We start from the raw sequence: 26,221 nt of genomic DNA on the forward strand, positions 1-26,221 counted from the left end.
ATGACGAGTCATTTTTTGGAGGGGAGGGAAATAGAGGTGTCCATTCAAGGCTCCTCACCTACAGCTTCTTAGAGCCATGCCATAGCTTGGAGGCACGGCAGCTCTCACGCTCACCTCCCTACCCCACCCCCAAACTTCAGAACGAACCAGGGAGAATCAGAGACGTTAGCATCAAAGCAGAGCAAAATCCGAGGCTCTGTGTTGTGGCAGGATGGGGGTTTTCTTCCCCCCCCCACCTTCACCCTCTCCTTTCCTTCCTCCCCAAAGCCCCCTCCCAGCCCTTCCTGGGAGGAAGTCTGGTAAAATGGAGGAAAGTGACTCTGAGAGCCTTACAATGAATCGTTCTGTCTGACAGGTGTCAATAGTAACAAAAGAAAGTTGTGTTTGTTTTGTAGCTGTTTGGCTCTGAAGGGTTTAAGTCTCCTCCAGGGACCTTCTACATACAGCCCAGCTCTGCAGGAAGGGCAGAGAAGGTAGAAAAAGGTGATGGGAGAGAGGGGAAAAGACAGGCGGAGAAGATCAGAGACAGAAGTGCTGGATGGATGGCCATGATACTGCAATGAGCTTACAGGTGACTTGGTAGAAAAGTAAAGAAATCTCTGGACTTCCCATCTGGCTCACGAGGATTTTTCTTTCTGGGACTGGATGTTCCTACAGGCCCTCCCAGTTATGAAACAAGGAAGCTAGAGTGTGAAACCAAGTAGGTGGAACCACCACTGGAAGTGTGGTGGTCGGGAACGCAGGCTCGAGCCAGGTTGCCTGGACTGAATCTTGACTCTGACACGTGCTAGGTGTCTGACCTTGAGTAAGTTTCCTCCTCATCTGTAAACTGGGGATGATAACAGTACCTTTATTTTGGGTGCTTACAAGTAAAACAATTATATGTATGTAAAGTGCATAGTGCTAGATAAATCTGTGGTTTTTACTATGGCTTTAAGCAGGGCCATACACGCATGCGCGCGCACACACACACACAGACTTACATTTCCAGTACAAAGTTCACTAGAGGCCCATAGACGCAATTAACAAACATTTGGTTACAGATTCCTTGGAAAAATCTGGGGTAGTTACCACGCCCCTTTACACACAATGGCATAGGAGTATGTATATTCATTAACATGCTGACGCTGAAAGCAGTTCACAATATAGTAAATGAAAAAAAACCGATTGGATATCAAATTGTACCATACGATCCTGTTTTTATAAAAATACACACAAATAAGTATAGGAAAAATTCTGGAAGAGTAAATACAAAAAATTTATGTAACGGTGATCGTCAGAGTGATTTTTATTATTCTCTTTTTGCTTTGCTGTTTTTTTCCTAATCTTTTTAACAATAAGCATGAAGTATTTGTATAATTTGGGGGGGACAGACATAGAAATATAAAGAATCTCTCTCCTTTATGATTCCTTTAACCCACCCTAACAAGGCTGGCTTGCAAATTTCCCTTCTGAGACTTTGGGTGGAGGGTGGGAGAGCACCCTTCATGTTCCCCCCGAACCCACAAAGCCCCAGCCCTGGGTTGTTAAGGACTCGTGGCTCTGGCTGTTGAGCTTGTTGATAACAGGCAAGGCAGTGCTCCTGGATGGCTGCTGTGTCCTCTGTCTTCCTGCTTCTCTGCTGTTGCTGGTTTCATGTCCTGGCCTTTGCCTCTGACGTTTTCACTTTTTTTAAAATCACCTGCCAATGCCCCCGACATTTTAAGCAAAGGGTAAATCTTTAAACTTCCATTATTGAAACCTGGAACAAATAGACACAGAGTTTATAGCTCAAAGGTAGAGGCTGGAAAGTCTGAAGCCTGAGGGAAAAGGGAAGAATGCCTGGTAGCCGAGACCTGGCACTCGAGTCCCAGCTTTGCCTGAAGCCACCTGTGTGTCCTTGGGCAACTAGGACCATCAGTTTCCTCATCTGTAAAGTGGGGAGTTGGGCTAAATCTTCCCTGAGGTCGCTTCCAACTTTAAAAATGTGAGTCTAGTAATAGTTGTAATAATATAATATCATAATATATAATATCTTATATAATATAAAACAATACACTATATAATATAAATAGTAATACTATATAGTACAATAATAGGAACAATATGTTAAAAATAATAAACAGAAGAAGATGTTCCAGCCAGGTTGATATAGATATTAGACTCTCAATCAAAGTATACACACTAACAGAAGGAAAAAAAAAATTAGTAGAAGATTGCATGCAGTGTCCAGAGAATTAATGCAAATGTGGTCTGGAACCTGGATTAACAGATACTTTTCTTTTTTTCAGACTTTTCCATTTGTCGAACAGAGATATAATCTACATCTCACCAAATGAGTGCTTAGCAGACAACCAGACAGTAGTGGTCCAATTTTAATGGGAAATGTGTTCTGATAATAAGGATTAAAATAGTGACAACGAGGGCATGGAAATGGAGACCTCATTGCTGGTCAGTAACTGTGTGTGTGGCCTGGACATGTCACATTGCCTTCCTGGGCCTCATCTCTCTCACTTCTATTTCACAGGCTCATCCTGAGCCTCAGATGAAAGCCTGGCGGAGTGGAAAAAGGGGAGTTTGGAGCTAAGAGATCTAAGAATGGTTCTGGCTCTGCCAAGCATTCGTTAGATGCATGTAGGTGAGTCATTTAGCTTTCCTGAGGCTTGGCTTTCTTGCCTGTAAAATGAGCCAAATAATAATAATGCACAGCATTGTTGTGAGGTCACGTGAAACAACGTACACATAGAGTGCTAAGCAAATGCTGGCAATTATTACCAGGAGATATGGAAAAGTACTTCGGACACTTTTAAAGTGCTATATGAATGAAAGTGTGAGATGATGATAATGAGGATTGATTAACTCAAGAAATAGAGGTCAGCATCTCCTATGGGCACAGCATTGTCTCAGATGCTGGAGCAACGAGAGACAGGTGAGAGGGGCACCGGGCTGCAGAGAGACATGAAGAAGACAACAAAGAGGAAAAGGAGGAAGAAGAGATGTATTTGAGAAGTATATGTGTACAGTGATTGATTGGGGCCTTTCTGGAAACTTAAAAAAAGAAACTTCCCAGTCAAAATCCTCAGTAAATCTTCAGTTCCCTGAGATGACAGCTCTACCGCCCAACAACTGGCCTTGGGTTAAGTCCAGTGACTCACTCGTAAATCGCACCCCTGCCTGTTTCCACCAGTGTGAAAGTTCCACCATCATATGGGGGCAGCTCACTGTGTTTTATTTAAACAATATGGCTGGGAAGGGCAAACGCATGCAACTGCATCAGCAGCTGGGCTCTCGTGTGCCGTAACCCTGCTGTTTCTCAAGCCCGTGCTACCACGCACACACACGGATTCTTGGAACTGCTGCACAGGGCCCAGCAGACAGGCCCTGGGCTCTACTTTGAGTCCTATCTAGACCCTGGGTTCTAGTCACTTCCTTCCTCATTTTCAGAATTCGTTGGAAACCACTTGCCTGTGTAAGCCGCCGGCACCACCCTGCTTCTGTCAATCATGTCACTTTTCTGTTCCAGTCTGTTTGCTAATCCATTCCTTGGAACAGCCCTAACCCATAGGCAATGGGTTGGACTCCCCACTGAAGTGAGTCACTTCTGGAGGACACTGAGTACTGAGCACTGATTGTTGTGAAAATATGTGTGTCCCTTCTCGGGGACTTACAGAGAAAAAGTTAAGCCTGCTTTCTTTTTAAGAGGGCTGGCTTATTTTGAAGTGACGCCGTCTGTCCACATCACCCAGGCTTCTCCTCAGTTAGGAGAAGAAACTACTGAATATTCTCTCTCCTTTTTGGTATTTATTTTCTTTATAGCCCTGATCCCCCACCCACATTTGTCTGATTTGTTTACATGATTATTGCCCGCACATTCAACCTCTCCCTGCCTAACTAGATCCGAAATGCCCAAAAGCAGGAACTCTGGCTATTTGCAGTCCTGGTGGTCAGAAGCTCAGGGTCCAGTGGGGAATGGAGACATAAACACATGATTCTGAGACAAAGTGGTAAATCCAGTGATGGAGATATGCTCCGTCGTTGTCTCTTTTACGGACTGAGCCCTCTACTTTCTCTGAATCACCCCCATCGAGGACCTAAGGAGCTTAGTAAATGCTGAAGGAATAAAAGCAGATCTGTTTCTACTTAAGGAACTGAGGCTCTGTGGAGCCCTCCTGTCAGAAACTGAAAGGCACCTGCTTTGTGCTAAGAAACAATACTATAAATGATAGAGTACAGACAACCTGGATTGAAAAGCGAACTTATGAAAAGCGAACAAGGAAAAGCTCCAGTGAATGCTGGAGACGTAGAGAAGGGGTCCAGCAGGAGCTGCAGCCGTGGAGGGACTCACAGCTATTGACAGATAAGCATCACCAAGCAGGAAAGGAGTAGGAAAAAAACACCCAACCCTTCTCTCCTCCTACCCTCTGACTTCCAGCCAGAGTCTCCCACTGGCTGCACCCAAGTGGAAGCCAGCCAGGAAGAGATCCTGGGTGATGGAGTCCACAGGGTAAACCTCCCAGGCACAGAGGAGGGCAGCGAAGGCTGGAAAATGGAAATGGAGGAGGTGGGGACAGCCAGCAGAGACCACCAGGACAGTGGGATATGAACCACCTGAGGCTTTCACCGGAAGAATGACAAAAGGAAGCTCACACAGGAAGGCTGCCAAGCTCTAATCATAAGTGTGCCCCTACAGTGTGTAACAGGGATCATTCTCACCATCTTAGCTAAATTAGCAAGTGTAATGAAAATTATATATATTTCATCATACCATTTTTTAGCTGGTCAAGTTTAATTACACCAACATTAGTGGTAAAACTAGGACATTTTGAAAAGTAATGGTACAAGGAAAATATCTCCATTTATCTGTCTGAGCCTCAGTTTCTTATCAACAGAAAGAATAATATCGACCTGATGAGCACGTTCTGAGAATTTAATTAGATGACGTATGTAAGCTGGGATGCACAGGGCCTGGAACCAGAGGCATCCAAATGTAGTTTGTTGCTATTATCATTATGTGTTATTTTACTCATCTGACTCTATTTAACATTGCTACAAATGGAGTTGCTTCTGCATGGGTTTCCCATCATGTGGCTCACTATCGACAAGTTCTAGAATATTCTAACCTGATCTAGAATATTCACCCTATGTATCTGCATAGGGATCCATCAAAAACACAGTGACACCACCATTTGCACAATAGTTTACAGATGAAAAGCCCTTCCACAATCGTTATTGTACTAATTCTTAGAATAACCCAGGAATTAGTATCTGTTTTAAGATAGGGAAACTGAGGCTGAAAGACACATGACCCAGACTTTCTGACTCCAAAATATGTCACAACTGTCTGGCCTCTTACTCCCTCACTATGGCTGTCTATCTACCATTAAGTACTAAGTTCCATGTCAGGATATATTTTAGAATTGACCAAAAAAGTTAATGTGGACTTTAGGTGCAATCAAGTACTCTTTATGAACTTATTTCACAAGTAATTTGTATGGTTCTTCTATCATTTTTTGTGAAAAACCGCTGAAGATCTTAGCCAGTGATTATGTTTCTTTGCTTTATCAGGAGAGATACAGCCTGAGGAAAAATAAGGCCCTACTCTTGAGTTGTTCTGATCCGAATCAACCCATATGATTACCTCAGCATTGGGGACAAACACTCGCAGGTGCCCTGTCCCCTCTGTTTTATCATAACCCCGCAGATATGCCAAAGTGGAACCCTTTAATCATATCTCATGCTGGGAAGGGTGCCCTTCCTTGGTACCAAACCCTTAAAAGGAAAGAACCAGGCTCTCCTCTCCCCTGTCACTCCCTCATTCAAAGGAAATACCTAAAACCTGAGGGATAGAAAAGTGAGATAAGAAAAAGGAGAATATTTTCCAAGCTTCTTAAAGCATCAAATCATGATGTATTTCATCTCTGCCAATTCACATGCAATCAACCTGGGAAATTATACTTAAAAGCCAAAGGTTGGAGCAAGGATCTTTGCAAATGATGACGCTCTATGATTTAGGCAGGTCTCATTCTCATTGCTAGAAAGAAAAATAAAAGAGGAAGACTAAGATCAGACTTGGAATATTTTATTAAAAATAATTTTTTTCTTGTTTTGGTGAGGAAGATTGGCCCTGAGCTAACATCTGTGCCAGTTGCCCTCTGTTTTGTATGGGGGATGCTGCCACAGCATGGCTGGATGAGTGGTGTGTAGGTCTGCGCCTGAGATCTGAACTGTGAACCCCAGACCACCAAAGTGGAGTGTGTGAACTTAACCACTATGCCGCTGGTCTGGCCCCTATTAAAAAAATTTTTTTTAATGCAGGCCATTTGACTGGTGCGGGTGGGGCCTCCAAGGCTACATGAGATCGGATGTGGCAAAGCCGTACAGTTGGGCTGTTCTGGGAGGAAGTGGGGCACAGTGGTTCTCATACACAGTGAGCAGAGGTTTGGAGTCAGATAGGCCTGCTCGAGAGTCCTGGTGCTGCCACTCACCTGCCTAATGGCCTTGGCCCTGTCAGTCAATGCTCCAAGCCTCAGTCTCCTTGTGTAAGATGGTACTCATTATAGTGCAGCCACCTACAAACCATGTGGTGAGATAATGCACACTCAAGTGCTTAGCATAGTGCCTGGCACATTCAAAGCACTCAACAAACTTTACTCATTAGGATGCTTTGAGCTTTCTTGTCACTCAGCTAATTTCAGCACACCAGATTCTGCCGCCCCAATGAGACAGTCAGCATAAAGTAAAACAGAATAGGATGAATTACTCGACCACTCAAATCAACTCTTTAATGTAAACAAGAGCATATTTAATGTTGCTACTTGGAACAGTTAACAATCGACATACAATAGTCTACAAAAAGGTACTGTGAGTTTTGAAGTGGAGGAAGCATACGCCTGAGTCTAGAAAGGCAAAAATAAATATATACTCATGTAGAACATACATTGCATGGATTCCAACAAAATGACGTATTTTCACTTCTTACCCCTGCAAGGCTGACGGGGGTTGGCTTCCTTCCTACCCACTTTGCGGCACAGCAGCCCCATTCCTCTCCTCTCTCTGATTCAATTCAACACAACTTTGTTTAGCTTTGTTTAGGTCTGGTTCCTTCCCTGCGCTGGGCCCTGAGGACACTGAGACGCTCAGGAGGTCACTCTGCCTTCAAGAACTCATAATCTAGTAGGGGAGACAAACATCTATTGGCCTCAGTTTCTGCCAGATCCCATCACAGGGGAGGGTTTACGTGTGGATTCCTGTTCTCAGATGTGAGAGTTTCCAGGGGAAGCTTTAAGCTTGCCTCCTGCCAACAGGCTCATCTGTGTGTCTGCCCAGGTGAAGGAAAGCCATTTGACTGTGCCCTCTCTGGCCTAGGCTTTCTCCTCCCCTTCTGCCATGGAATCACCTCCTCTTCCCTCACCTAAAGTCAGGTAACGGGCCCTTCCCATTTTCAGACACACCCCCACCCCCATCTCCCTTCAACAAGTAAGAAAGAAAAGCTTCGGGGACAGCCAATTTTAGTGAAGAGAAATTTATTCCTACTACAATGTTAAATATCCCCACCACCACCACCAAAGCCTGGCCTGAAGGAAAATCTGCTTGTTGGAAAAGAGGGCAAGGATCAACAGGGATATCAGAGAATATGAGCTCCCATCACCTCCCTGCTTGGTCAGGTTTCAGGCCCTTCAACCCTCTGGAGACCAAATGCAGAGAGCTGAATACAGAACTCTCAAGTCAAGGGACACGGGTGACACAGAGGCGAGGACAAGCCTTTAAGCTATCAGAATGGGAGGGTGTCCCTATTTATTCAGTATTTCCCTGATAACTTTTTATCCCCTAAGCAATTGCTGTACATTTCGCCTGTTCTCTGTGCGTAGAATTTGTGATTTCTTTTTGACTCAGTTACTTCATAGTCATGAAATAGTAAAAGCTATAAATTCCTTTTTCCCCATACACATACATATCTAGACACCTTCTCAATTATTCTGATTAGATCCTAAAATTATCTTCCCATCCCAACTCAGTTTAGAGCTCAAGTAACAAATTCGCCAAATTCCCCTCATACAGAACTTTGAGCCCGCTCTCTTTCACAAGACCCACAACCAAATGGGAGCCACAGTGTCGGAAGAAGCAGGGTAAGTGCACGCGTTTCTGAATGAAAGTGAGACGCCCTCTCTGCTGGTCCAAGTTCTGCTGCCATTACTTAGAACAGTCTGATTCTCTACCTGAAAGGTTCTTCCTTTTTGGTGAGTGAGAGAGAAATATTTAGTGCATAATGGGAGTTCTTTGAGTGAAAGGTAATATCGTAAATAAGAAACACTTCTTTCTTTATAATTATGGAGAAATATAGTGACAACTGTTTAAAATCATTACGCAGTAGTAGAGGATCTTACGTTATTGAACTGCATTTTATACACAACTCTGAATAACATCTGGGTGGAAAATTAATTGCAAGGATCAATTTATGGTCATTTAAAAAAAATTTGATTATCTAGTAAAATCTAGCAGGCAAGTGGCTTCAGCAAAATTATTACTTCGGGTGAAAATAACACTACAAACACATGGCAGAGCCCCAGAAGATTATTTCACACATACAGAAGTTTGTTTGTAAGTATGGAGCAAAAGACTTTCCAAGTGTGAAAACTAATTATATACCAGAGCTAAACATTTTGTTATTATTTAAATAAAACATGTCTTTAAATATGGAATTCTTTGGAAAACTCACTTCATTGTCCAAAATTATGCAGACCATTTTAGTTTTTTAATCAAACAAGGAATATGCATTCTAGCTTCCCAGGGGATCTTCCAATTGAACCGGGCAAAGAGTTCATCTGTAGAGCGTACTTAGGAAAAACATCCAATGGCCGAGGCCCAGCAGCAACTGTATCCAAACGAAAACGCTGCTGGGGACGCACCCAGAAAGAGCATCAACCCTTGCTGACTTCTCTGCTCTCCCCGTCCCCGTTAGCCTTTAGGGTGAGTAAATGAGTGTTGGGTGAAGTCTCTTGGGGTTCAGAAGATCTTGCACTCATTAATGGAGAAGAACCTCCTTCTGTTGCGTCTCCTGGCTTGGTTGACGGCAGTTCGGACGGCACACTCAAATACCTGCTGTACCCCCCGGTTGCTAAGGGCTGAGCACTCCAGGTAGCCCTTTGCTCTCACATCCTGGGCCAGTCTCTTCCCTTCTATGGCATTGATGCAGGACGCCCTGTGGGGCCCCACCTCCCGCTGGTCAGTCTGGGTGGCCACCACTAGCACGGGGGTACAGGGCAAGTTGCTCCTGATTTCACCAATCCACTTGTTCTTCAGGTTCAGGAAAGAGTTATGGTTGGCCACGGAGTAGCACATTAGCACCACATCTGCCTGCTGGTAGGATAGCGGGCGGATGCTTCTGAAGGCATCGTTGCCAGCTGTGTCCCAGAGACCCAGGCTGATCTGTATGCCATCCATGAAGACGTCCACACCCGTGTTCTCATACACTGTGGGCTTGTAGGCCTCCGGGAAGGTCTCTGAGGTGAAGCGCACCAACAGAGAGGTCTTCCCCACGGCAGAGTCTCCTACCAGCACACACTTGATGGAACTCAGCATCTTCCCAGCCTGCATCCTTAGTTATTTAAGACTTCAGAATCCCGAGGAAAAGAGCCCTCAGTGGGCTGCTGGAGCAAAGGCCATTCAACAAGGGGGATAAAAACCAGATGCGTTTGTGTTCTCAGGACCTCTGACAGCAACTTGCAGAATGTTACTTCTCCCCATCCATCTGAGGAAGACGCACGATCTACTTTGAAAACCTCCAAGGGCTAGTCTTCAACTGGAACAGAAAGAGAAGGGGGAAAACTAAGTCTTTCTCTTTTGATGACGGGGCGCTTCCTCATTGGCAAACTGGTTAAACATGACACCCACCTCAGTGTAGCCGTCAGACCCCACTCGCCCAACCCACTCTTCCCCCCAACAAAGAAGCTTGGATCGGTTATCCCCCAGCACAAGCACCCACAGCTCCACCCAGTCAAGAAGCAGAAGCTGACTTTATCTCTAAAATCAGCCTAGTGATAAAAACACAAGCAACCGCTCTGATCACAACATGAAAAAGACCTCAATAGCAACCTGGTGTGTGAATGAGACGTTGTCAAACAGCTCTCTGTTGGCTTCTGCTCCAAGAAGCGAAGGCACCTGACAGCGCTCTGCGTCCCCTTCAGTCTCTAACGCATCCCAGCCACTTTGGGAACTGCAAGAAAGAAAAAAATGTAATAAGCGGCAGCTACTATAAACACTTCCCTTCATCTATTGGTTAATCAGCCAGTCCTTGGTTTATGTGGGAATTTGAGGTTGAAGACAAGAAATTACCAGAACTCTAAAAATTTGCTATGATTTTTCCCTTGAGGTTTTTCCAAAAACTGGCTACAGATGTAATGGAAAGGGCACCGTCCTTGGTGTTTTCTGCATCTGAAATAAGACTCCATTATCTCTACAATGACAAGGCTTTGAGACATGTTACTGGATCTCCAAGCCTCAGTTTACACCTCTGCAGGATTGTGATAAATTTAGGAACCGCTTCTCAGAAATGTTGTAAAGATTAAATTCTCTTTCTTTCAATGTCTCTGGACAGCTACCTGTATATCCGGAATTCTGCTATGCCCTTGGTTAAACCAAATAACTTTCCTAAAAGCAACCATATTCAGTGACTGTCACTTAAACAGGGCTACATAAATATGACGGAATCTGAATTTCATAAAAGGATCAAACAAATTCTCGTTTACTGCAGGTGAGAGAGCTCCAGACAATGAGACCAGCCTTGGGGACAGCGTCCGTCTGCCAAAGGACGTCATCACAAGGCCAGCCCAGCTTCAAAGGAAATGTGTTTCCGATCAAAATTCTAAGTAAATGTTATTAACACAATCTGAACTTATAACCTCCCACACTGGCAATCTTCCATGTCACACGTAATATAGTTTTTAAATAATTTTTAACACAATTTTTAAAAATTACTCGTCTAAATCCTGACATTCCCTTCCAAGACATTTTTATCCTTGTCAATCTGCTGTCTCTGTTTCATTAAACATAACAGCCTTTGCAAATGAGTTAATCAAATAAATAATAAACATCACTTTCATGTGCTCACTTTTTAAACCACATATAAGCTGGATGACCTTGGCCAAGGTACTCAAACTCTCTGAGCCTTGGTTTCTTCATAAAAATGAGAATAAGAAAAGTACCTTCATGCAGTTATCGTAAAGATTTGTCAGTGTGCGGAAAGTCTGGCTTAACCCAGAACCTGGCACATGGGATCTATAGCAAGGCACCATATTTTTCTATTTCTACTACTATTTATTTAAAATGCTAAATATTGCATGTCCATAGCACAGGGGCTGGGATGTCAAATTTTCTGCTGGACTCTACCTAAAGACTCACATCAGGTCCTTCTCAGACACCAGGGTCCTGGAAACCTCTTCGTCACCTGATCTTTGAGCAACGTTTCCTTGGGAGCTCCCTTGGGTCTCAACTTCAGCTCCTTAGACCTACGAATGACTTAAGTGGATGCATCTGTGACCCCTCAGCACTTAGTCTGGGCCAAGACCTCTTAAGATATCTTTTAAGTTTGACTTTGACCCCAATGTAGCAAAACCAGAACTAGGAAAAATGTGCACATGTCAGGATTTTGGTTATTAAATAAAATCTTTCTAATAGATCAAGTAAAGCCAAATTTCCTAAGGAAACATCTGCAAAAGGAAATTAATGAGGTAAAATCATTAAGAAGACGGGCTCTAAAATCTGACAGATCTAGAACTGAATTCAGGCTGCCCAACCGACTCCCTGTGCGGCAATCTTGGAGGAGTTTCGTAACCTCCCTGTGCCTCAGTTTCCTCTGTAAAATTGAGGAAATAGTATCTATAACACCAGGTTGTTGAAACGATTGTGTGCTTAAACGTAAAAAATCCTTAGCATGGTGCATGATGCAAATATACTGTATGCACACAGGCAACACTGAGCAAACACACAGTAAGAGTCCTTATTATTAATGTCATTGTCAAATAGTAACTACTAAATATGATGGTAAACAATTATGAATTATAAGTAGGGAATTTGAAGTAGCACCAAACAGCTTTCTCCTGCAAAGGGTGCCCTGGGTATCTTACGCCAAGCTATGACTACAAAAAATATACAGATATAGGATTTCTTCTGGTAGCATAAAAAAAAAAAATGAGCAAAGAAATTCATGTCTGAGTTTTACCACGCAGAGAGCTCCAAAGAATCAGGCTGGAGAAAGGCTCTGTTCAGTCAAGTGACCTTCCTTCCCCAGCCAGTTCTGGCACCAAGAGGCACATCAAGTCAGCTCTCAGGGCCTCAGTTTCTCAACTTGTAAAGTGGTTAGATGAGATTAGCTTTCTCTGTGGTTCTATCAAAACAGGCCAAAGGAGAAATCTTTATTGCCTGCCACAGTGAATACAGGAACATAAACCTCTGCCTTATTCCAGAGCAGTAAAGACGGATGATAAACCTGGATGATATGCATAGCCTTCAGCAGATGGCTAAATATGGAGCTGGGAGAGGAGGGGCAGGGAGGAGCTCCAGTCTAGATTAGAGCAATACCCTATATAGACATGCCAGATCAGACAGCGTGCCACATGTGCCCAAGACGGAGCCGCTGGGTCACATCGTCAGTGTGGAAGCCTAGGGGGCTTGATTTCAGTGAAATTTCTCCTTAAAGGGAGAGATTCTCCCTAAAAGGGCTTTTGGGTGAAAAATAGAAGCACGTTTTCAGCAGTATTTCACAAGTGGCTAACTGGCAGGGGCACCCCAGTCATATGTCTCTCAGTGCAGAAGAGTTACCAAAAGTGACTTCAGACAGCGTGGTGACTGATGCCACAGTGTGAACCTTTTAGGACTTAAATCAGATTGGAATTAAGGAACCTTCAATCCCAAATCTCTCAGGTCTCCATAACTTGACTTCTCTTCCCTTTCTCCTCTTTTTAACATTTTCACAGCAAGAATGCCATCAACAGGCCCCAACGGTTCGCACACAGAGCAGGAGGGAAGGGAGGCTCAGTCTTGTGAAGGAAAAGGTGTTGGGTGCTCCTGTCTACTACAGCAAAGGGTCAAAGGCCGACAAAAGGGAGAGCGTAGAGAGGAGGCATCTAAGCCACTGCATCTCCTGGAGAGCTGAGGGCTGTCCAGTAGGAAATCCCGGTTTCACTTTAGCCTCAATTCTCATCCCACTAACAGACACCCACTCTTCACTATCACTCTTTCTTCAGACACACTCTGTGCTTCTCTATTTGCCTGGAAAGTCCTGCCCTCCACCCACCCCTCAACTCCCACCTCTTCTTGAGAGTCTCCTTTGATCGCTGACCCTCTGGCCCTGCGCCTCTAACACAGCCATCATCACACTGCCAGTCGTCTTGTGCTTATCCCTCGGCTGTAAAACGGGAATAAGATCCGCCCTCCCTTCCTCACAGGGAGTGTATGAGGATCCGCTGCAAATGATAACAATACAGCAATAATTCGGGTTTGTACTTTCACAAGACTGTACCTTTGGAAAGACTCTCTTGTTTGCTCTGCGAGGAAGCCCCTTCAGAACCACAGAGCCCAAAATAAAACTACGGTGAAATTAGGATGAGCTAATTATTATTATGGCAGGTTTTAGGTTATGTGGGCTTTGATTGAGGTGGCTTACTTCAAAATGCTGATAAAATCTTCACAGTCTTTCAAAAATATGAACCCACGGCAGCCAGCGGCCAGGGACAGCTTGTCAGTTACAGAGAATGCATCTAAATGTCATCCTGCTCAGAAGAGCTTTGGTGAAGGACCTGCGCTGGCAGCAGCCGAGTCGCTCATTACAGAAATTGATTCTGCTGTGAGTCTGACACATTCCCAGGATTAGGAGATCATCATGCTCCTCAGCAACCCATCTCCCACCAGCACCTTCCATCCGCGACCCCTCCACAGCCTAGCAGGGAGGCCGTGGCATGAGCAGGCCTTGCTCAGGATGGGTGAACCCACGGAGAGCACCCCATCTGGCAAGGGCGGCTGGGTGCTTCCTTTCCTTTCTTTCTCTTGAGGGGAAAGAGAATCAGTTCAAGAAATCTTAAGCAACTTACTAATAAAAAATCGTGACCTTCTCTAAATTTTATCACTCCAAGCTCTTATTCAGTTTTCATTCTCTAATGTATATATACTTGTGTATATCTTCTAAGCATTTTTTTCAGATTTTAAAAAAATTTTATTTTCAACATAGTCTACATACTTGCCAGGTTTTCAATAAATAGCTTTCCATTGTTTCAACAATTCCTAATTGCACAGCAATTCCCCACTGCTGGCAGAGGCTTTGAGTTAGTTCCAGTATTTCAGTAATTACAGTCCCAGTAACTGATAACTGTACCATTTTTTATATATACGCACACACACAAATATATACATATATATAAACATACATATATATAAATTACTTTTATGTGGACAATTTTCTTGGGGGATACATTGACAAATGTGGCATTACTGGGTCATTTTGTGAATTCTGTTTACATTATTAAGCATCTTCCAGGGGCCATACCAAGTACTTTGTTGTGTATTATTCATTAGCTGTTTTACTCATTTAAAAAAAATTGTTTAGGGCTTCCCGTGTGGCAGGTACTGTAACAGGTCCTGAGAGCATCATAGTGAAGAAGAGAGTTGATGCCTTCATGGAGATTACTGTTTCGCCACTACAGAGCTTCAGGAGGATGAGAATCTTGCTATAGTCACACAGCGAGGAAACAGCAGAGGTAAAGTTAGACCCAAACAGAGTCTGACCCCAAAGCTGCAGCAGCTCCACGTGTCCTCCCCACCCTGTAATTTCTGTCAGTCCTATCCGAGGCGTCTCAAATAAACTACGCTTCCTAAGCAGACCCAGTTTCAAGACATTTTTCTAGCCATCCCCTCCAACCAGGTCCCTACTCGTATTCTCCCCCTGCAAAGAAGGAGTTCTTGATATTTTACAAGAAGTGTGCCGGGTCTTGATCTGGAAGCAGGGCCCACAAGTGTGTTCAGTTTGTGAACATTCATCAAGCAGTAGACCTAGGATGTGTTCACTTGTCTGTATGTAGATTAAACTTCAGTAAAAAGTATTTTTAAAAATAAGGTTACTGCCACTGCTGCGACCATCTTCTCAAGTAGTATTTTATCTTAAGTTTCATCTTGCAAGAGTTCATTTCACTAATTCTCAACCCTACTTTAGTAATTCCCCTGAGTGTTTATAATTGCTACACATAATGACTAAATCCTCCCTCAAAATCACAAAAGGAAATCATTTTTAAATCAGTTTATTTTTATACACAGATCATCTCAATTCCAAATGGATTTTGTTCTGAAAGTTCACTTGCAAGATGCTGGTTTGCAACTTTCAATACATGTTCTCCAGAGTCAAGGTTCTAGGCCGTATTTACATTGCTAAGCCTGAAGCCTATTTAGCCCCATTCTAGTTTAATTAAAACAGAACATCACCAGGCCCTGAGGCCTCCCATGATCCAGGCACCCTAAGCCTCTCTGAGTCATGAACCCTGCCCCTCTGACCCCCAGGCCAAGTAGAGACCATGGCACCCTTCCCCTCCTCTGTTCCAGGTACCCTGCCCTGACTGGTCCCTTCTACTCCTAGGAGCACAGTAATCGAGTTGTCACCACAGGTCTACAGTTCTCAATCTGGTCCAAGTAGAGAGCCAAAAACAAGACCAGGCAGCCAGGCAACTACCCAGAGCACCATTAAAAGACACTAGAATCTCGTCTCAAAACTAAGGTGATGGGAAAATGTAGTTACCACAGCTTTTCTCAAAGTGGTTGGAAGGAATATTCTGAAAAACTACTTGGAGTTGAGGGTGCAGCCCCCACGGGGCATGCTCTGGGAAGGTCCCAGGTCTCTGAGCCGCTCTCTGAGGACTGTGAATCGCTTTTAGTGAAGGACTCATGTCTTCCCCATTAGCAATGCATGTTTGGGGGCCCAAGCTGAATTGTTCAAGCACAGAGAAGAGAGGCAGATATATGCATATCTAACCTTTCTATGACATAATGATGCTATAAAGCAAGATTGTCAGACTACGCTAACCCACGGGCCAAACCCTCCATCAGTTTTTGTATGGCCTGCAAATTAAGAATGGTTTAGACATTTTTTAATTGTTGAAAAAATCAAAAGACCAATATTTCATGATCTGAATATTACATGAAATTCAAATTTCAGCATTCGTAAATAACATTTTACTGGAACACGGCCATGCTCTTTCATTTATATATTATCTATGGCTGCTTTCTTGCTACAACTCAAGGAGACTTTATCGCCCACAAAGCCTAAAATCTTGACCATCTGGCCCTTTACAGAAAACGTTTGACAACCACGCTGTATAAAGAGAGGCGATTCAGCGTAAGGAGAGCACAGACTCTGGGGTCAGGCAGGCTTGCATTTGGCTCCAACATCTGCCACTTACTAAGTGATCATCGGCAAATTACTTAACCTCTCTGAGCTTCAGTTCCTTTGTCAACAGAGGCAGTATAGCACAGTGATAAAGAGCACCGACTCTGGGACAGTACTGCCTCCCTGCTCCACTAACTACTGGCTGTGTGATCTCGTGAAAGTTACTTAACCTTAGTGACCAAAGTTACCTGGCCGTAGCTTCTCTGACTGTAAACAGGCAGTAATGATAGTACCTGTCGTGCAAGGTTATCGTATGGGAATAAATGGGTTAGTGCATGTCAAGCACATAGGACGGTGCCTGGCACAGAGTGAGTACTATAGAAGTATTTACTATTATTTACCTTAAAGGGTTGTTGTAGGATTATAAGAGCTAGTGTATGTCACGAGCCTAAAACAGTACCTGGAACAAAATAGGTCCTCACAAACCGTAGCTGCTATGACGATGCTGATAGAACCACTACTATAAAACCCAGAAGAAGGAGCAATGAATTCTCTGGAGGTGGGAGAATAGAGTGGTGATTAGGGAATCCTACATTTAAAAGGTGATATCTATACCATGCTAAGTGAAAGAAGTTAGGTGGAGAAAGTTAAATGCCTTATGAACTCATTCATAAATAGAAGATAAAAACAACAAACAAACACAGAGAGACAGAGATTGGACTGGTGGTTACCAGGCGAGAAGAGGGGAGGGAGGAGGGAGAAAGGGGTGATTCACACACGTGTGGTGATGGATGGTAATTAGTCTTTGGGTGGTGAACATGATGTAATTTACCCAGAAATCAAAATATAAGGATGTACATCTGAAATTCATATAATGTTATAAACTAATTTACCTCAATAAAAATAAATAAATAAAATAAAAGGTGATATCTGATCTGTAGGATGAATAAGATTTTGACAAGCAAAGAAGGAGAAAAAAAGACATGGAGAGGGAGCATGTGCAAAGGCCCAGCAGCAGTGAAGTACATGTTTGGGTTGGGGAAGTGGAAGTACATAGTTCAAGGAGGCTGCACTGAGGGATGCTCAGTGGGAAGTAGGAAGAGGACAGTGGAGGGAGTTATGGGAAACGAAACTGTGTTTGTTTTCATACAATCCAAAATTGTTTTTAGCTTGTCAGCATTTATAGCATACCGTTAACTCCATAGCCGATGAAAATCTCTGGGCCTTTTGCACGTATACTCTTACCCATCCACTCTCTTTTCACTGAAATCCCACCTGTTCACTAGAGTTTTGGGGCACCTGTTATGCGTCAGACATTGTGCTACACAATAGGGCTGATACCAAGTTGAATAAGACGCAGTCCATGCCCTCAAGAAACTTCAAGGCTAAAGGGCAATTCAAGCATAAAACTCAACGAGTGTCCAAATGAGGAGCACATCAAGTGCCAACAAAGTAAAAAAGTGCTGCTTGCAGCAGGCAGGAATCAAGAAAGGCTTTGCAGAGGCCACAATATTAGAACATGGCCTAAAAACAATAGAGTTTGAGATGCACAGAGATGAAAGGGAAAGAGAACCATGACCAAGGGAAGACGAACTCTTGGGGCGCGTAAGAGGACGGCGAGCAGCTCGGCTGGGCTGAGATGTAGAGTCCAGAATGGGAGATGAAGCTGGGCTTTAGGAAGCGCATTGCTGTGGCAGGTCAGGCTGGATTACAAGGGGAAGGCTCAGAGAGGCGAGTTTGGAAGTCCCTGGAGGAATACAAGAGAGTGGGAACAAGGAGGCTTTATCTAGGAGGGATGCTAGGAGGCTAGAAAGGAGGGGAAAGGGACCTTAGAGTATCCGTGAGTTAGAACCGACACAGGCCTGTGATGAGAAGACTCTGAGGCCCCAGGCTGGGGGCCTGGGAGGAAGCCAGTGGCAAGAGGAACTGCTGGAGGAGAGACGGGGCCGTGAGACCAGGCGGAGAGTTCAGTGTCTCAGACAGAGGTGCCGAGAGATTTCAGGAGAGCCCAGGGGCTGTGGGCACATCAGAAGTGATAAGGATGAGTGGGAAGGGAAGCAGTGGTGGCAGCCAGGACAGTGTTTATTCTTTCCTGAACTCTGACGTGAAATACTCAGTTACACACGTGTTCTTGTCTACGCTGTCTATAATGGGGAAAAAAGTTATCCAAAAAAGGTGGTTCTTGGATAAACTACTTAGTTTATTCCTATGATCAATATCCTTTAAAATAGCAGTGTAGAGATACATTAACTGACACAGGAAAAGCCTCCCTAAGCTGAATGGGAAAAAAGCAGGTTTTAAAATATGTCCAGTATGATTCCATAGATACGAGAAAGTCTAGAGCAATGTGTCCCACCATGCTAAGGTGAACTGTCTCAGGTCCCAGGACTGTAGGTGAGTCTCATTTTCTTCTCCTTGCTTATGTGCATTTTAAAATATTTCTGCAATAAGCGTGTGTTACTTGCGTGACGTTGAAGTGCTTTGAAGTGTTATTTCGTTTTTTAAGTTTGGCTTGGAAGGGAAAGAAAAGGCTGATGTGAGATCCCCTGAGGCTATAGAGGGTCTCTATGAGCCCCCGTCAGTGTCCAAAGACAAAAATTTTCTAGATCTGGACAGCTGAATTTGCTTAAAATTCCTAGAAGCACTATCTCTGGCTTCTGGTTCCTTTGTAAAGGTCTGTCATGGAAAGAAGACAGGCAGAGCTGAGTAATTCTGCCTCCTCTCACAAACATTCCAAGCCTGGGTATTAGATGACATTAAGGAACTCTTGGTAATTTTCTTAGGTGATAATCATATTGTGGTCATATATATTTTTTTTCAGTCCTTATCTGAGAGGAGAAACGAATATGGTGTCTGGAATTTATTTTAGATCATTCCAGAAAAACAACACAACAAGAAGTAAGGATGATAGATGAAATAAGTTTGAGAAAATGTTGAGAACTGTTGAAGTTGAATGATGGGTACATGGGGGTATATTAGTCTATTCTCTCTACTCTTGTGGATGTTCAAAATTTTTCATGATAAAAGTTTTAAAGAGTGGGGTCTTTTGTTTTCTGTAGCATTTTGTCCAAGCTGTAGTTTTATTCTCATCTTTACTTATAGAGAAAATGCAGAAAAATATCACCCCCCCCAAAAAAGTATAAATCATGCAACAGTGATTTTTCAAGTATTTGAAGGAATGCTGGTGCATCAAATAACATGAGTGACGTAGGGCAGACAGTGCAAAGGCTTACAGCCTGCCTCCCAGTGGAAGGGATGTGGAGGAGGAAAAGCAGCAGCCCTTGGGAAGGAGCCCCACCAAACCATAGAAAGGAAAACTGGAGCTTCAAGTACACGCTCTACCTGCCTCTCAATAAGACATCATCATCTGTGCCCAGGAAGTAAGTGTCTCTTCTAGAAAAATTCTAACCAAGGGCTACTCTTGGAGTACTTTGAGGTTACCTGAACTCAACTTCCTGACTTGTACAATCACCTGCACTAAGGAGGGCCCTTGGCCCTTCTTTCTCCAATTCTGCAGAATTAGCTCTTTGCAAAAGAGCAAAAAGTCATAATGAAAATAACTGAAAAAGAAAAGAAACTCAAGAGTGAAAATGTATTACCTATGCAAAACCAGATCACAAATCAAAGTAACTATGAAAGTGACAAAGACCCTCTGACCTGGTGGTCCTTTTTGTCTGAAAAGGTGAGGGGGCACTGGGGCATTTCTGCTTTAGGATTTTACGTTTTCCCCTTAGACTTAAAAGTAGCTCCCTGTCCAATCTTTACTTACAGTGAAAATATGAAATCTTCCATGTATCTGGGTAGACCTCCACCAAGCCTGGATCCCGCCCAGCTCTAAAGCAACACCTATGACGAAGAAAACCATCACGGCCCAGGGTTTCCCCATGCCCGAACACAGCAACCACCACCACCACCTCTCAACACGCACATTCAAGCCATTGGTGGTGAACAGCATTCCCTCTCTTATTTGCTGATCCAATCAGACTGAAGATGGCCTCCCCGTACTGGCTAATTTCTTACCTCATTTTCTCTGGACCATTTCTACTACACCTTTTTTTCTGATTATAAAATACATACATAATGTAATATATACATAATGTGTATAATACATACACATTATAGAACATTTCAAAACTACTGAACTATCTAAAGGACAACTAACTAGTTGGAGAAAACCAACTGCCACCTAGAACCAAAACTGTGAGATATTAGTGTGACTTTTCCTGTTTCTTTTTTTCAGTGTGTCATTTTTTTCAAAACTAATATCCTAATTTATACATAGTTTGGCATCTTGCTTTTTTTATTTAAATCTACATCATAAATATTTCCTATACCATTAAGATTCTTCAAACATAATTTTAATGACTATATAATATTTCATTATACGAACATAATATTTACTTAACAAATTGTCTATCGTTGGACACTTAAATTGTTTCTAATTTTTACTATAACAGCACTGAGTGAACATTTTAAAAATAAATTTGTGTAAATATATGATTATTTCTTTAGTATAAACAGATATGAGTGCAATTACTGGAAAAAAAGAGATGAAAAACTTGGACCAATTTCTAGTCCATAAGCAGTGTATCAGAGTGTTCATTTTATCACACTATCAACTATCATTGGATATAATATTTGCCAGTTTGATCTATTTTCATTTGCATTTCATTTATGACTAGTGAAAATTAAAATTCATCTGTTTATTGACCACTTATATTTTTTATTTTGTAAGTCATCTGTTCTTCCAACTTTTCTAGCAAGGTGGCCATCATTTTTCAATGATTTTTAAAATCTTTTTAGAGATAAAGGATATTAATCTTTTCTTGGTTAAATAAATATGTTGCAAATTTGTATATATATATATTTTGTGCCTGTGTCTTCTGGGAATTCCCAAAATTCCTGGCACTCCTCCATCATTGATCAACCCCTAAACAGAATGTAAAATAGCATGTCCCCTGATGTGGAAAGAAATGTAGCATATTTCGACGCCTGAAAGGTCATCTAGTTCAACCCACTCATTTCCCGCATGAGGGAACCAAGACCTAGAGAGGAAAGTGGTTTAGCTCCTGGGGGCTGACTTGAGGCCGAGAAACCAGATTGCCTGAGTCAGCATTCTTTCCATCTACACAGGATTTTTTCAAATATATATTACATCTACCTTTTACATCCCATACTTAATTTCCTTAATATTTTAAATGCAAAGCCCATATAGATAACTTAGATAGATCTTCCAAATTGGTGATATTTTACTCAAAAGCTGGCTCCCAGTTTTAATATAAAAATACTTTTCAAACAGATATTGCCTTTCTCATTAACTTCGTTTGAGAGATAGATCATCTTTCTTTAGGGTAGATCATTCAGCCTTCCAACATTCTCCAGAATTAGGATAAATCCTTAATTTACAAATTGCTCAAACTAGAAAAGAAGTCAAGGTATTTTGTTCTGGATATTTAGCCCAGAGCGCTGATTAGAGTGAGGTGATTTAGTTTTCAGGTTCAACATATAAAATTGCTGATATTCCATAGTTTGCACAGAGCCCAGGTTGGGGAGTCAGGGTCTTGGTTAGATTTTCATCTCCATTGCTGATTAGCAGAATAATTTTGGGTAAGTCACATAATCAGAACTGCAAAATGTGGGTAATGACGCGTAGATTCTTAAGGCAGTTAAAAAGAATCTAGCTCCCATGCCCAGTGGAGTGCCTGACCCTTAGTGGATAAGGATGACAATAAACACTCACATGGTACCTACAATTGGCCAGACACTATTTGAAGTGCTTTATGAAAATTAGCTCATTCATCATGGTGACAATACTATGGCGTCAATACCATTTGCCTCATTTTACATCCGGGGAAACTAAGGCAGAGAGATGTAAGGTAACCTGGCCAAGATGACAAGCTAGTGAGGAGGGCGGCTGGGGTTTGAACCCTAGTAGGCTGGCCTCCAAGCCCATTCGTAGAGCTGTCTCTACCCCCCCTCCCACTGTCTTTCATTTGGGGGCAGCCTACCTACCTTTGCAACCTTGATGAAACGAAGCAATCTGCTAGGATTTGAATGTTTGTGTGCCCCTAAAATTCCTGTGTTGAAATCTAAGCTCCAAGGTGATGGTATTAGGACATGGGGCCTTTGGGAGGTGATCAGGTCATTAAAATGGAGCGCTCGTGAATGGGATTAGTGCCGATCTTGGATTTTCCAGCCTCCAGAACTGTCAGAAATAAATTTCAGCTGTTTATAAGCCTCCCAGTCTATGGCATTCTGTTACAGCAGCCCGAAGGGACTGAGACACAACCCTAAAATAAAGGCAGGCGGTGCAGAGGGAGAGATGGAAAGACGTTTTTCAGGTGGTGGGTGATTTCTTTCTTACTACAGTCCTGGTTTCTAACAACATTTAAAAGATTTCTCCCTTACGCAGACACTCACACACCATTGGTAGATGTGTAAAAGAGTGCCATCTTTGTGAAAGGCAATTTGACAGAATCCAGCAGTGCACTTAATGTGTTTGACACCCAGTTGATCATTTTTTAATCTCCCTCATCTATGACAAAATTAGTTTCAGTAATAATGTGTAAGAGTCAGGAACAATCATTATTTTCTTGATTCATTCTTTAGCTTTAAAATGAACAAATAACAATTTAAGAAATATAAATTTCAACTTTAGAAGTATTGTTCAAACACAGTAAAATATTTCATGTATGAACTAAAACTTGCATTTATCAGTCAAAAATATTACACTTTGCAGTTTGCAGTCTGCTTCACTGTTTTACATTTAAACACCCAGCTCCAGGAAGTCACAAAGAACCACAGAACTGAAGTAAACCAAGTGCTGTTTCAGAGTGTCTATAATCATTGTGCCATCGCTCTTCATTTTGAATCTACTGTTTAAATTTAGGAATATGTAGTGCCATAGGGATGAGAATTGCGATCTGCCCCTGAAGTCAGCTCTGATGGAATCCATACACACCGCTAAGAACTCACGCTGACTTTATCACTGCCAGGCATGGTGATAATAAAAAGCAGCCCTACAATGGTTTTATCATGGGTTTCAAATTCTCAGCGGATGATGTACTCCCTTATTGCTGGTGCCTAAAGTGGACACCCTCCATACCCTGCCTTTGGCATGCCCTTGCCAGTAGCTATCAAAATTTTAAATGCATGTACTTTTTAACCCAGCAATTCCAATTCTTTAAACACATTGCCCTGTTGTCCCCACATAAGTAGTCAAGATGTATATGCAAGAATTTTCATTGCATTATTCGTAACAGCAAAAAAAGGACTGGGCATAATTGAAAGGTCCATCAAGAGGCAGTGGTTGAATTAATTCTGCCATGTCCATACAATGGAATCCGATACAGCTTTAGAAGGAATTAGGTCAGCCTATATGTGTTGCGCAGAAAGGGTACTCATGATATATTAGTAACTGAAAAAAAACAAGCAGTTGAATAATTTGGTAAGGATCTCATCTATGTAGAGAAATAAACGCACAAGCCTGATGTGATGCCCTTAAATGCCCAGAATGGGCAAAATGGGCAGAAGGACATTGGTCCAGGCAGAGGAGACATATCTGTGCAATGGTGGGCAAGTCCAGGCTCACTGTGAGTTCTCAGTTCACCTTACACACGTCCATCCATAAATAAAACTGTACTGGGGGGACGGAAGTTATGCCTGAGTTGTCTAAGGGAGAAGAGGAGCACAGAGGAATACCCTAAGAACACAAGTTTGCACAGCCTTTCTCGGGTTCTTTAAATCCCCTTTTGGAATATAGATGTATGCACTTTCTGCATGGATTATATTGCAGATATAACACACAGCAGTGGGATTAAATACGTCCCTAGATCTCCACTTCAGATCAAGGACTTGCAGAAACTGGGAGAAACAAGTCCACAATGACCCTGACGCTATCAGGATCCTCCAGAGCCAAGTTCTTTTTAACTGTTAATTCATTGCTCATGCATACATAATGCTCTATTCACATTTAGTTCCAAATGCATAGAAGTCTGAAAAAAATGACAGGACATCTCCCTTTAATTGGCTTTTAACTAGGCCTACTTTTAAAAAGCCTAATGAGGACAGAAGACAATAAAGAAAATGTTAATACAGTTTACACTAGGCCTAGAGCTTTTAAAAAAAACCTTTTGTTACTTAGTTAATAATGTCTCTGACCCTGACATTTTTGTTGTTTTGTTCTCTGTTGAAGAAATGACTTCACACAGAGAGGTCTGTGATGGCCTTGCGAACGCAGAATGCCAGGGCTGTATTTTATCGTCAGAAGGTCCCATAGAGCTGGGACCTTAGAGATTAAAATCCTAAATTAGAGAGAAAAGGAACAGTGTTCTGCATACAAACGACCTCACGCTCAGCTTCATCCCACAAAAAATTAAAATTAAAATAGATCAGTACTATAATAAAGGTAAATGCAAAATGCCAAGAGAACACTGAGGACAGACTGCTTGAATCTTCGAGGGTGGTGGGGCTGGAGGAGGCAGAGAGGACTGACATTTGAAATGAGTCTTGGAGGAGGGGGAAAAAATGGGATTGGCCTACCACGTGGAGACAGAAGAAGCAGCCGGCGCCCAGGTGTGCGTGTGGGAAACGGCTGTGTATTTGGAGAGTAGAGTTGCCTTTGGCAGCTGAGGCACAGGTGGGAGATGACGTTCTGCATAAAATTACCTCCATCCAGCCGCCTCTCTCTTGACTTTTCTCCTACTTCACCCAGCCATTGCTGCCATCTCTCAGGACTGTGTAATATCCCCCAAACTCCCCCTGCCTTTCCTGCCTCAATAACCTGAAGCGTGCTGTTCTCACCTCCTGAGATAGATCTTTCCTGCTCTGATGTTTCCTGGTAAAGTTCTCCTTGCCCAGAGCCCAGCTCGAATGCCACCTCCTCCATGAGGCCATCCAGAAACTCACAGTAAGCACTATTTTTCTCCTTTATTTGAGCTCACTTGTCACCTTTAAATGTTTTTATATTTGCTTTTTTGAATAGTTAATACACGCCTATAGGAAAATTTAAAGAGTGCAAAATGAAAAATTTGTCTCCCTCCTATGCCTGCTTCCAGGATTCCAGGCCACTTTCCCAGAGGCAACCATTGTATGAAATTTCTCATGCATTTTTCCAAAGCTGTACTTTACGGCATGTATTCACATGCTTGTATGCGTGAATGCTTATGTGTAATTCTCATACACACACACTCTCACTCTTTTTTTTATATACTAACCACAGCCTACTATACTATACTCCCTGACGCTTTTCTCACTTAATAATATAATACGAAACTTTTTCTTTATCAGTAGATTTTGAGTTGTCTGATTCTAAATCCCTTTAGTGGAGGACTAAGCAATTGCTCCTCAGTTATGCAACAAACCTGACAATATAAATTTAACACTAACTATAAATGGAGATCAGTGTGGTTGTCTAGACTCCTCCTCACTGTGTTGCACGTAGAGGCAGCTCGCAGTGGACAGAGCCCTGGACTGCGAGTCCAGTTCCAATCCTGGCTCTACCTCTCACTACGTGACCTTTACCCTCTTTGCACACCACTTAGCCTCTTCAGACTTCAATTTCCTCATCTCTCAAATTAAGCATTGAACTTGATGGGCTCTAAGGGCCCATCCAGTGCTGATATTTCATGTTTCTATGAAAGCACTGATGTCACATGATATCCCTTTGAGAGCAGACGTTAACAGAGAAGGTAAAGGGGCAGACAGCTCAATGTTCCTGCCGAGGATGGTCTTTCTCTACTCTCAGGCTTTTCCTCTCGCCTCGCCTTGCTTGCCCTTCCTTCCCCACCCCCTACTTTGACCTGGAGCATTTGTGCTAAAAAGCCCTCAGCCTGGGTGCACCAGCCAAGCTAAGCACAACGGGCCTCAGCAGGCGTCTGA

The 26,221-nt window shown here is 42.8% G+C and overlaps 1 protein-coding gene across 3 annotated transcripts in view; it reads right to left on the minus strand.

Moving 5' to 3' along the window:
* Positions 1–1,715: 1,715 nt before the first annotated feature.
* Positions 1,716–26,221, minus strand: part of LOC124236876 (rho-related GTP-binding protein RhoH) — a 42,051-nt gene continuing 17,545 nt past the window's right edge. For 2 of the 3 annotated variants that reach the window (XM_046655819.1, XM_046655820.1), the window contains exons 2-3: positions 10,072–10,192; positions 6,800–9,778 (exon numbers count right to left, since the gene is read on the minus strand). In XM_046655819.1, coding sequence (XP_046511775.1) covers positions 8,983–9,573 — 591 coding nt within the window. In that variant the 5' untranslated portion in view covers positions 9,574–9,778; positions 10,072–10,192 and the 3' untranslated portion in view covers positions 6,800–8,982. Of the gene's footprint in view, positions 1,742–6,799; positions 9,779–10,071; positions 10,193–26,221 lie in introns of those variants that run through there. The other variant, XR_006887866.1, reaches the window with a different exon arrangement.

This window comes from Equus quagga, chromosome 3 (assembly GCF_021613505.1).
Source record: "Equus quagga isolate Etosha38 chromosome 3, UCLA_HA_Equagga_1.0, whole genome shotgun sequence".
In the NCBI taxonomy this organism is placed as follows: Eukaryota; Metazoa; Chordata; class Mammalia; order Perissodactyla; family Equidae; genus Equus; species Equus quagga.